General features: G+C 52.5%; 1 protein-coding gene across 1 annotated transcript; it reads right to left on the bottom strand.

The window, feature by feature from the left end:
• Positions 1-65: 65 nt before the first annotated feature.
• On the bottom strand, positions 66-10,714 carry PINK1 (PTEN induced kinase 1). Its single transcript, XM_080379336.1, has 8 exons — positions 10,359-10,714; positions 8,180-8,491; positions 7,087-7,190; positions 4,879-5,061; positions 3,831-3,994; positions 2,648-2,775; positions 1,786-2,022; positions 66-1,379 (listed from the first exon to the last, which is right to left on the bottom strand). Exons 1-8 carry the CDS (start codon positions 10,668-10,670, stop codon positions 1,119-1,121), a joined length of 1,701 nt encoding a protein of 566 aa, XP_080235462.1. The 5' UTR covers positions 10,671-10,714; the 3' UTR covers positions 66-1,118.
• Between the last annotated feature and the right edge of the window lie 202 nt (positions 10,715-10,916).

Genomic DNA, 10,916 nt, shown 5'->3' with positions numbered 1-10,916 from the left:
CCACCAGCCTAAAGCCCACCTCCACCGAACGGAGATGAACTACATTTAGAGACCCACTCAGCAGCAGAGCTTCATCTTCAATTTATTGTGCAACAAGCATACATAACATTCTCCCCATTTCCTCTGAACACTGCAATAGACATGAAATCGAATGTTGTTTTCATAAACACTACTACAAATCGAATGTTGTTTTCATAAACAGGACTATGCATTCAAATGTTGTTTTCATAAACACCACTGCTGTTGTTCAAACATCTGTCTCCTGCCCTGCCCAACCAAAGGGTATTACTTCAACAGAGAAAAATAAAAGGTCGTTAAGAGAGCAGAGCATCACACTAAACTCTTTAAGCAGGCACTGCTGCTCAGCGCCCTTTCATTTGCGCTATTATCCCTAACTGGTTTGACTCAGCCTTGGACCCCGCGGCAGCAGTCACCACACGACCACAATCAGGAAACCCATGTAAGTGGGTTCTGAGTTCAATGTATTTCTGCTATTTCGCGTGCAACTGGTGAGGTATTGAATGGTGCGTTGCCGTAAGAAGCAAGCGGCTCCTGACGCTGACGTCACCAGGCAGCACCTCACTGAGGAGGCTTTTAGGCTGTAATTTTATAGCAAGACCCTGTGGCTGCAGAGGATTACCATCTCGAGACCACCGCTGGTCTTCCTAAGAAAAGAAAGATCGCGCGTCCCTTTGTCAGCTCGGCTTTCTCAGTGTAGTGCTGAAACCCATGATGCTTCCGTTTAACGAGCAGCCAGACAGTGCCTCCTCCCACACGCCCCCTCTTCCGAAAGGGAAATCGCTTCGGTCAACACACGATTGAGAATCACTTAAGAGCTCCCGAATGCAAGCAAAACCAACCACGTACCTCAGGACACCTGCACAGTCCGCACGCCCTCACACTGAGAGACTGAGAAGCAAGGGCAGTTCCTCTAGCAGGGAGAGAAAAGCAGCGTGTACTAATGCTTGCTAGAAATAAACTCGACCTCTTAAACGCAGGCCTGCACTTTTGTTCCCTAAAGCACTACAGGACTCCAGGCAGACAGAAAAGACAGACTACCACGTGCCTTTAGAAAGTGCCATTTATCTGTAGCGTGGCCGAGTCTCAGATGGGACTCTTCACCCAGAGCGGCTTCTCCAGGCCAGCAACAGGAATATCGCTGCCCAGAGGTCTTCATACTCAAGGTTTGCCAAAAAGCACATCTTCATTTTGGTTTCTACCCGCCTATTGTCCACCAGTCCTTCTGTGAGCAGAGCGGCCGCAGACTGGCAGAGAAGCCAGGCGATCATCTGGTCGGCCTTCAGGGTCGTGGACGCTAGGACACTGCCACCCCAGAGGCTCAGGTGAAGCACGTTAGCAGCAACTCGAGCAGACAATCTCTGCAAAAGGAAGGAGGGGGAAGATAAGCACATCCTGCTGCACTCACATCCCATCACTTGCCTGCAGCACCTACGCTGCCAAAGCCCCCTGAGCCTCCTCCAAGGCACCACGATTCAAAAGCTCTTTGTGACTATTGAAATCAGGCAGCTGCATGGAACCCTCCAGTTCAAGGTTCAGTTCCCCAACAGAAACATCTGCTGAAATCCCTGAAACTATTCCACACCACACACGAGGGGCCACACTATACTTCAGCAAAGACTCTGCGCGGCTCTTTGATCGTTACCTACACTGCAGTGACTAGCTGGATTGCAGTCCTGCAGCCATGGCCCTCCAGGCAAAAGGATCTACAAGTACTCCCTCCCCAAGACCAGCCAGGTGACTTCTTCAAGACACTGGGTTTCTTACCTTGTTGGGATCCCTCCGAAGTAACATCTTTATCACTTGCTTCACTTCAAGGGGCACATGATTGGGCAGGCTTGGCAGCTGGTCTTCACGGTAACTTCTGCTCTCCAGAGCCAATTCCCCGTGGCCGTAGAAAGGATTGGCCAAGCCAAAGATTTCATAGGCAATTGCTCCAACAGCCCAAGCATCGGCTTTACTGTAGTTGATGACCGTGCCTGGACCCGGTGACGCTGTGATCACCTGTCACAGAGATGGGGATGTTCAAATAAACAGCTCTAGGGTGGGCTCTGTGCTAAAACTAATTCTCAAGGGTTGAGTCAGCATTTCCACTGCAATAAACTGAGAGAGACTGACACCAAAGCTAGGTTTCATCTAAATCTCTGGTGTAAATACTGCCTATGGCATGCTCTAAGCCTTTGGCAGTGCTCAACCCAGCGGGACACCAGGAGGAGTTCTGTCATCACGCCTAGGCTTTAGTCCTTGCCCCTGACTGGTGTTCACAGAGTCCCAAGGCCTATTTCACAGTGGGATTGGAGATGGACAGGAGACAGGCAGATGAACAACCAAACCTGCACCAGCACTTAAGCAATGCAAGGCAAGGAGCTCCAGGTCAAGCAGACAGTTAAGGGCATCCTCGCTTTTATTATGGTTATCATCAGAGAAGTAAAAAGGAACTATAAATAATTTCACAAAACCTACTGTCACCACACAAGGACTGCTATGTAAACTTCTTCAACAGCTACACAGAAAGGGGCCCCGAGAACAGACCGAAGAGCAAACTTTGTGGGAAAGGTCGATTCTGCCTCATAACACCGACTGAGTACATTTCACCTTTCAGAGCTCAAGGTGTCCGTTTGACACCCACCTCAGGTGCCATAAGACAGCCGTTGCCACCCCGATCCACATAAGAGCTGGTGAAAGGCAGTCTCAAGCCGATGGTTTCATCTGCCAAACAGCAACCGAAGTCCGTGATCACCAGCCAGGGGCAGCCAGCTGCAAATGACACAGGTTAGCATTCAGTCATATGAACAGAGAGAGAGAGTCTTCTGACCCACCTATTTTAGTTTAAAAAAGCAGATCTGAGGCAGGGTAGGCCAGCTTTAACTCAGCTACACGAACCATCATCCTCTTTATTGTTTGGTTCTGCTCGCAGAGCCTTGTACGTGTTAGGCGAGGGCACCCGGGCAGGTGGGGTGGTCACAGAGGAGACACGCCTGCTGCGCCAGGCAGGAGCTCATCATCGTTCCCCCCAAGCCCTTAAGCCACTGCATTCAGCCAGGTGGAGAGAGGACAGGGAATCCTCCGTCCTGTCTGCCTGTCAGGCCTGTCCCAGGGAAGGGAGGCTGTGATTCCAGTAGCCTCTCTCTCTCACTCCCTCATACTGCTCAATCTACTCACCTCCTAATCACACAGATCTGGCTGCCTGCTGTTGGTTCCTGTCCATTTACATCTCAATCACACCAAAAAAGAGCTGAGATAATGAAAATTGAGCTCAGAGGCTGACAGAACAAGTACTGATGAAAATGCTGCTTTTGGCTTTAACGCTGTCAGTTCCCTTGCCTTCCAACCAATGTTTCATCATTCCAGGGTGCACCACTATTACCCTGACTGTAAGGAGGGATTTTAAGAACCGCCCTGTGCTGTTGGGCTAGTGAGAGGTGCCAGAGCTGAGAGCCTGAAGCAAAGGCACCTCCAGCATCACAAATGCGCCGTTATTATACACCCATCTGCTCCAGCCAATGTTCACTGTGCTTGGGTAACGTGTCGCCTCAGCAATACGCTGCCTCTCGCCACCTGATTACAGCACAACGCTCCTTTCAAGTCCCTTTTAATGATCCAAAACCTGAGGCACAGACAGGATAAATGACTTCCCAGCACTGCAGTGACAGCAAGCAGTAAGCTAAAAACTAAACCCAAGATTCTTCAAAGGGTTTGGCGCTTGGTTTTCCCCCAAGCACACACCTGGGTAGGATTTCCCTGCACAGCAACGCAACTGCATCGCTTTGGTGCAGGACTCAATTGGCATTTATACTCAGCAATCTACGTACCGGAATCAAATTCAACCAGGATGTTGTCAGACTTCAGGTCTCGGTGTGCTATTCCGTGTCGCACAAGATGGTCCACGCCTTCCAAGAGCTGTAAAATCATCATCGTGGAGAGACAAACATCTGGACTGCTCTCCCTCAGGTACTGGCGCAGCGTGCACGGGTAACTAGTTAGAACAAGGAACACCTCTGAATTAGCACCTCAGAAGCTTATCGCTGGCAGCTCAACCTCAGCGCTGGCTGGCTGGTGACACACTCTTCCTGACCTCTGCGATGCCTTCCCAGCTCCCAGCCTCACCCTGACCCCACTCCCCTGCCCGCTGTTCTCAAATCCTCTCTTTTGCAACACCACCCACCACTGAATTTTTGGCACTCTCGCCCAAGTTCAACAACAACAAATAAAAGAAGCCTCTTAAACAGCGGGGCGAGGGGCTCCAGGTAGACTGCGGTCATTCCTGCTGGTTTTATGTACTGGTGTTATATTTTGCCCACAAGAGGAGGCAGATTCCTGTGCAGATTGTATGCACAAAATGAGGAGACGTGCCCATCAGTAGAAAGCACATATTCATGAAATACAGAGAGGACAGGGCGCTTCTCCAGACGCAGGCAGAACAAAAGAGAGGGAAACAGAAGGTGCTTTTATGTCGACACCACCGCAACACCCATTCAAAACCAAAACCTGACTGAGAAAGCCAGAGATGCCAAGTGCTAATAAATCTCATTACTGATTCTACTCTGTCTATAGCGGCGTGTTCAGACTAGGGGTGAAGTTCAGACTTAGAAGGGCAGACAATAATGGGCACAAGCTCCTCACTTCTTACTTTAATTTGGGGCCATGGTTAAAAAGAATGGCTTGTCTTCATTGTCAAATGAGTTAAAATCTCAAGGACTTGGAACAAGTCTTAGCAGACATTTCCAAGAGTGTACTCTGCTTTTTGGCAGCAGCCCGGGCCAGATCTTTGCAAGGACCCGTGTCACAGCCAAATACGCAGCCCCGCCGGGCTGTCTCATGAAAAGCCCAAGTCACGTTAACAAGCTTCTCTCTACCTACTTCTTCATCACCAAGAAGAGCGTGCGGCTATGACCGATCCCTCTGGGATTCAGGCTTAATGGAAGAACATCAGGATAGTCTGCGAAGGCTCCGGGCAGCAAAGGGACAGAGGATGTGAACGCTCGGATCACCTGGATTATATTCGGATGAGGTTGCAACTTCTTCCTCCCAGGGATGGGTTTTCTGTGTAAAAGTATAAATACAGATTACATCGGTCTCCTGGTCAGATCTCATGTATCACAGACACATCTCTGCTCTTTCTGGAACAACTTTTCCTTAATACAGCCTGTCCTCCCCACCAACAGGTTCCAGAGCAGGTGCAAACATGTTTATTCTGCAGTGAAAGCCTTATCAGAGAGAGCATTAAGGCTGCTCAGTACAGATTACAGGACTGCACATTAAGCAAATATTCAAACATTCACCTCCTGGAAACCCTTCAGCCAGAAGCCACACGGACAGCAACCTCCCTGCCCTCACGGCCAACGTCCCAGGCAGCGCCTCAGCCCAGTGGTTCCCACGCTGATGCGAAGTGCCCACAGCCCGAGCAGATCCGCTGCAGCAGCGGGTGGCTCCCAGCACTTTCTCCACAGTTCAGAATCTACCCCGGCACTTCCCACAGCAAACAAAACTGTCACCATCAGGGCAGCACCGTCTGCTGATGCACCAGCGGGGAGGGCATGCAGACCAAGGCTTCACCCCAGCTGTCAGGAGGACCCTGTGGTAACTGGATTTCCCTCTATATGATGGCTGAACAGGGAATACTGGTGCTTTACCTGCGCTGCGAACGAAGCTTTGCCAGAACCCCTTACACATAACATGCAGCCTTTCATTTTATTCAAACCCTGCTAGCCCTTCCCATGCCGCTAACAAAGGCAGAGCTAGTCACAGGCTGCTTCTGAGTTCAAAAAGAACTGGAACAGCAGCTTTAGAGGAAACGAACTCCAAACACTATTACTTTCTTAGACGTAAAATAAAGGTCAGCTTCACACGAGGCTTATCGATTGAGACCCTCTGTTTTGGGGCACGGGCAGGAAGCACTCGCTACAATGAAAGGCAGGTTACCTATCTATCTGCCAAACAGCTCGCTCTCCCCTCTCATCCCCTGAATGTCAAATACCCCTTTGGCTGCTCAGTCTCATTCCCAGCTAGCGACGTACCGCACAGCATTCATTATTCATTTGTATTGGCAGCTGAGATGTATTTGAAATTTAAATCAGACAATCTGGACTGCAGACTCCATTGTTTCAAATCGAACAAGAAGATGCATTTTTGAACAATGATAGTGCACTCGAGAGAACTTAAAAAGTTTCCGTGCAATTTCCCACCTTCATGCTGTTTGCTCACTTCTCACTGAGGTGAAAGAGTAGAAACTGAGTCATTTTCCATTTTCTTTCTCGCCCGTTTCCTCACAGGAGAATAGTTTCAACCTCCCTGCCCAGCAGCAACCATTTTACAGCCAAACCCATTCTAAAACAGTACAGTCAAATTGTGTTACAAATTGTCTGATATTTAATACAGTCACATTGTTACCAATTGTGGGTGTATATTTCTGTAATTAAAAAGCACCACGATGCACGTATTTAGATGATGTTTAATCAGAAGCAGCTCCTCACAGCCTTTAACTCTACAGGTATTGATGCTTTTTACACATGGGGAAACTAAGGCACAGGGCAGACAAGTGCCTGGCCACCGTCGCCCATCAGACCGCTGGCAGGACCCCAACCAGTTCCCCATTTTTTGGCCCTTACTTTTCTGACATGCTTCTGGACTACTACACCAGCCAAGCTGGTACAGTTCAGCTGCAGAAATTCCCCGCAGGCCAACCCGCCGTGCCACAATCTGCTCCTCAGACTCAACGAGGCTGTGCTAAAATCACTGTTCCAACAGCGCTGTTGCTGTGTGGTTTCCTAACCGTGCTGGAGAAACGCACCCTGGAGAAAACTCCCCGCAGCAGCCAGCAACCGATCCCCACACGGGTGTTTGAGGCGTGCAGCACTTCTGCAGGCACTGTCGTTCAGACAGAACACATTGACGTGCCCCCCCAAGCCATTAATAATACCAAGGCTTCGGGTTTATCTACTTTCGGGAACTATTATAGAAACCTCTGGCCACCTGCTTAACAGTACAAATGTGCCGCAAAATGAAAGGACGGATAAAATCAGCAGGTCAACATTTCAGAACCGCCACCGTTTTCCACAATGACTGTACCTGCGGCCAGGGACAGCTCCATATTCCCCAGCTAAGGCAACCCCCGTGGCTGGAACAAGCTCTCGGCCCATCGCATCGAGGATGGCTTCACTTGATGAACCAGCCTGCAACAGCAATTAGACACCAGAGTGGTTTAAGCTGAAAAAGCATTCAGCCTCAATACAGACCGAAAGCAGATAATCCTGACGCGGGTGCTGCATCTGAATCAACTGAGACTAGATTGAAGGGACTCTTTTCTCTACTTTGAAAATCAGGGCAGGCAATGAACGACTTAAATAATTTGCCAAGGGATGTGTCAAGGCCTTGCTTGCAGAAAGAAATCTGTTTGTCTCTTCAAACACACCCTCGACTCTTAGCACCCTGAGCTATATGCTAACACTTGTGTTCAACTTCAAAACCTGACCAGAAAAGCCCACAGCTAAATGTCGGTGTATTCCTGGAGCCCAAGGGATTTCAGATGCTGGTGTTTGGGAAGACTCCCTTAGAATACCCACTTGTCATATCAAGTGCCACAAAACCTCTTCAACAGGAAAAGCCAGGTGTTTTTTTTTTTTAAGTGTGGAACAACCCCATTGAAGGGCCGGATCAGACAGTCACCCAGGCTGGGAAACGTGAGCACAGCTCTCATCCATTCACTTCACAAGGGGCAAGGGGACCCAAACACAGGCTACTGTCCAACCCCCTGTGACCATTCACTCACACCCCAGCTACCCTTTGCAGGAGAAAATCTCTCTCTGTCCTGACACTGACCAGGACACTGATTCCTAAAGCACTGGCAGTGGTGGCTTTGCTGGTCTTACACCTTAACATTACAGACAGCTTCAGAAAAACTCTTCTTCCAAAACACGTCACTTCCATAACCAACACCACCAGCAGCAGCTCCCAGCGCCACTTCCAGAGGAATGATGAATGCTGATTACCTTGCTCTGGGACCATTCGCTCACAACTGATGTCTCCAATGTCACATATCAACAGCTTTGTTTTGAAATGCTCATCGTGTGCTACCTAACTTGCTCTTTCAACACTTACACATTAAACATTTCAGCCAGACTTCCCCCGTGACAGACAAGGAGATTAAGAACCAACTGCTTACCGAAATATTCCACATCATTTTGATAGCTAATGGAAAAGCCCCTTTTGGCTGGCATTTCTCTACAGGCTCCTCTCCAGCCGCTTGCGAAGGTGAGCCATGATCGCACTGCACAGCCGGCCCCGGCCCGGCAAGACGGCTGCTCTCCGCACGGCCCTGACGATCACACGAGAAAGGGATAGCTGCTTCGTACACCGCAGCGCTGCAGCCCTTCCCGATGGGTTGGCCGATGAGATATTCTTCCAGCTTGAAGCCCTGCCAGCGGAAGGAGCTCAGGGGATTTTTCTGCGGCTTGTTCTTTCCAACAAACACGGTCTGAAAGGAATACAAAACCACAATGATAAAAAAACCCGCTCGGTTATCCAAGACTTCCCAACGAAGGAGAACTCCCTTCCTGTTTAAGCAGTATTACCGTCCTGTTGGGCTGGTCCAACCCAAAACGCACAATCAGGTTCTAACCATTAGGCTCAAATCACTGTAATCACAGGGAAACTAATATGCAGCCCATATATTTTTATCTGAAACGATTTACCCCTAAAACAGCCTTTACCAAAAGTGCCCTTTCCAAGGGTGCTGTAGATGCACAGGAAGAGGAGGAAGGGGGAGCGAGAGTCATTTGCTAATCTAGAACATAAACATGTTTTGTAAAGACAAGTCTAATTAAATACTTCTAAAAAGAGATACACTAGTACACTTTTCTCCCCCCTCAATAAATAAATCAGGCAAACAGCATTTAAAAGAAAATCCAATTAAGAGCAAAAGATGGAAAAACAATGCCCTGAGCTTTTGTGGCAGCTGAGTACAAGGGTCAGTTATTTTGAGGAAGAGTGACTCGGCCACAGGAGAAAGCCGGAGGAAATCGAAAGAGATGTGAGAAAACAAAGCACAGGAGGGTTGTGCTGGAGTTTAACTCCAGCGTTCACGATCCCACAGGTCTGGTGGTGCCACAGCTGTCACCTGGACAGACAGAAACCAGCACACTCCCCAGCGAGCCACAACCCTGACCTGCCAGCGGCCAGCCTAGGGATGTGCCCTGGGGCAAAGGGACACAGATTCGGGGACAGTGGAAGGGGGATGAGCAAATTTATAAAGCAAATTTAACTACCCAGCAAGGGCAGGGGAGGCAAAGTTCCCCACAAAGCTTCAGGGAAAGGCAAAACCTCTGCAGGAATGTGTTTGTCTGCTGGTTAGTGGGGCAGGTGACAGCTGGCTCTGAACACCAAATGTCTATTTTTACCCACGAAATACTACGTTCAGCACCATCCGTACCGGTGCCCTGCCAGCATGGCCTGGCCCAGTCTGCCCTGGAGAGAGGTGACGGACTTGGGGGTTCGACACCAGGCTCCTGGGACACAGGACGCCCATCACCAGGGCCCTGACCTCCTCCTTTAGTGGGGGAACAGGGTGTGAGGGGCTCCCCACAGTGAGGACCCTCCCTGATACCTGTTTTAGGGTGCCAAGGGGCTGCTGACCAGAGGCTTCCCCTGTTTTGGGGGAGAAGGAGGTGCCTGTGGGGCTGCCCACAGCAGCCCCCAGTTTGGGGATGTGTCTGAGGGCTGCTCATAGCGGTGCCCCACCTTCCTTGGGGGGAGCTGGGAAGGTGTACCCGAGGGGCTCCCCACAGCAAGGGCCCCCTGTGTCCTTCACTGGGGCTGCCTGGGTGGGCTCCCCACAAGGACCCCGTGTCCTTCACGGAGGGTGCCCGAGGGGCTCCCCACAGCAAGGACCCCTTCATGAGGGGTGTCTGTCTGAGGGGTTCCCCACAGCAAGGACCTGCCTCCCCTTTATGGAGAGTGTCTGAGGGCTTCCCACAGGGACCCCCCCCGTGCTTTATGGAGGGTGCCAAGGGGCTCCCCACAGCAAGGCCCCCTCATGGAGGGTACCGAGGGGCTCCTCACAGGGACATCCCACTTTATGGAGAGTGCCCAAGGGGCTCCCCACAGCAAGGACCCCCCCCACAGAGGGTGTCTGAGGGCTCCCCACAGCAAGGACCCCCCCCACAGAGGGTGTCTGAGGGCTCCCCACAGCAAGGACCCCCCCCCACAGAGGGTGTCTGAGGGCTCCCCACAGCAAGACCCCCCCTCTATGGAGGGTGCCGAGGGGCTCCCCACAGCAGCCGCCCCCCTCACGGAGGGAGCCGAGGGGGCTGCCCAGCGCTCGGCCCGGGCTGGGGACGCCGCACCTGGATGTGGCGGCACGCCGCCTCGGCCCGTCGCTGCTCCTCCAGGCGCGGCTCCGCCAGCCCCAGCGCCACGGCCAGCGCCAGGCAGGCCCCGCCGCGGCCCCGCCGCGCCACCGCCGCCAGCCCGCCGCACGGGCCGCGCAGGAGGCGGCGGGCGGCCGGCAGCCAGGCCAGCCAGGGCCGCCACGACGGGGCGAGCCGGGGCCGGAGCTGGGGCGGGGGCTGGGGCGGGGGCTCGGGCCGGGGCCCGCGGGGCGGGCGGCAGCGCGGCAGCAGGCGCAGGGCCCGGGCCAGCAGCAACCGCACCGCCATGGCGGCCGCCTCAGCTGCGCGGCGCTCGGGGGCGGGGCCGCGGCGAGGCGTCACCCGCGTGCGGCGGGACGTCACGGCCCCACGCGCCGCACGCTGCCGCACGGCCGGGCAGGGGGCGGGGCAGGGGGCGGGGCGGAGGGGCGGGGCAGCGCGGGGCACGGACGGGTACGGCCCGGTACGGCAAGGCGCAATGGGGAGCATGGCCCCGATGTGGCCCAGGGCACAGCTAGGCACGGGCCCGATACG

Source organism: Falco punctatus (assembly GCF_963210335.1).
Source record: "Falco punctatus genome assembly, chromosome: 3".
Lineage (NCBI taxonomy): Eukaryota > Metazoa > Chordata > Aves > Falconiformes > Falconidae > Falco > Falco punctatus.
The sequence above is the reverse complement of the archived record's forward strand: the minus strand, read 5'-3'. Positions and strand labels throughout refer to the sequence as shown.

What these genes read in the sequence shown, in the direction of transcription:
- PINK1 (XM_080379336.1), bottom strand. Translation starts at nt 10,670, where the DNA reads ATGGCGGTGCGGTTGCTGCTGGCCCGGGCCCTGCGCCTGCTGCCGCGC. An exon ending in AAATGATGTGGAATATTTCG is followed by an intron (nt 7,191 to 8,179) that starts GTAAGCAGTTGG and finishes TTGCTGTTGCAG; the next exon opens with GCTGGTTCATCAAGTGAAGC. An exon ending in CCTGGTTGAATTTGATTCCG is followed by an intron (nt 2,776 to 3,830) that starts GTACGTAGATTG and finishes TGTCATTTGCAG; the next exon opens with CTGGCTGCCCCTGGCTGGTG.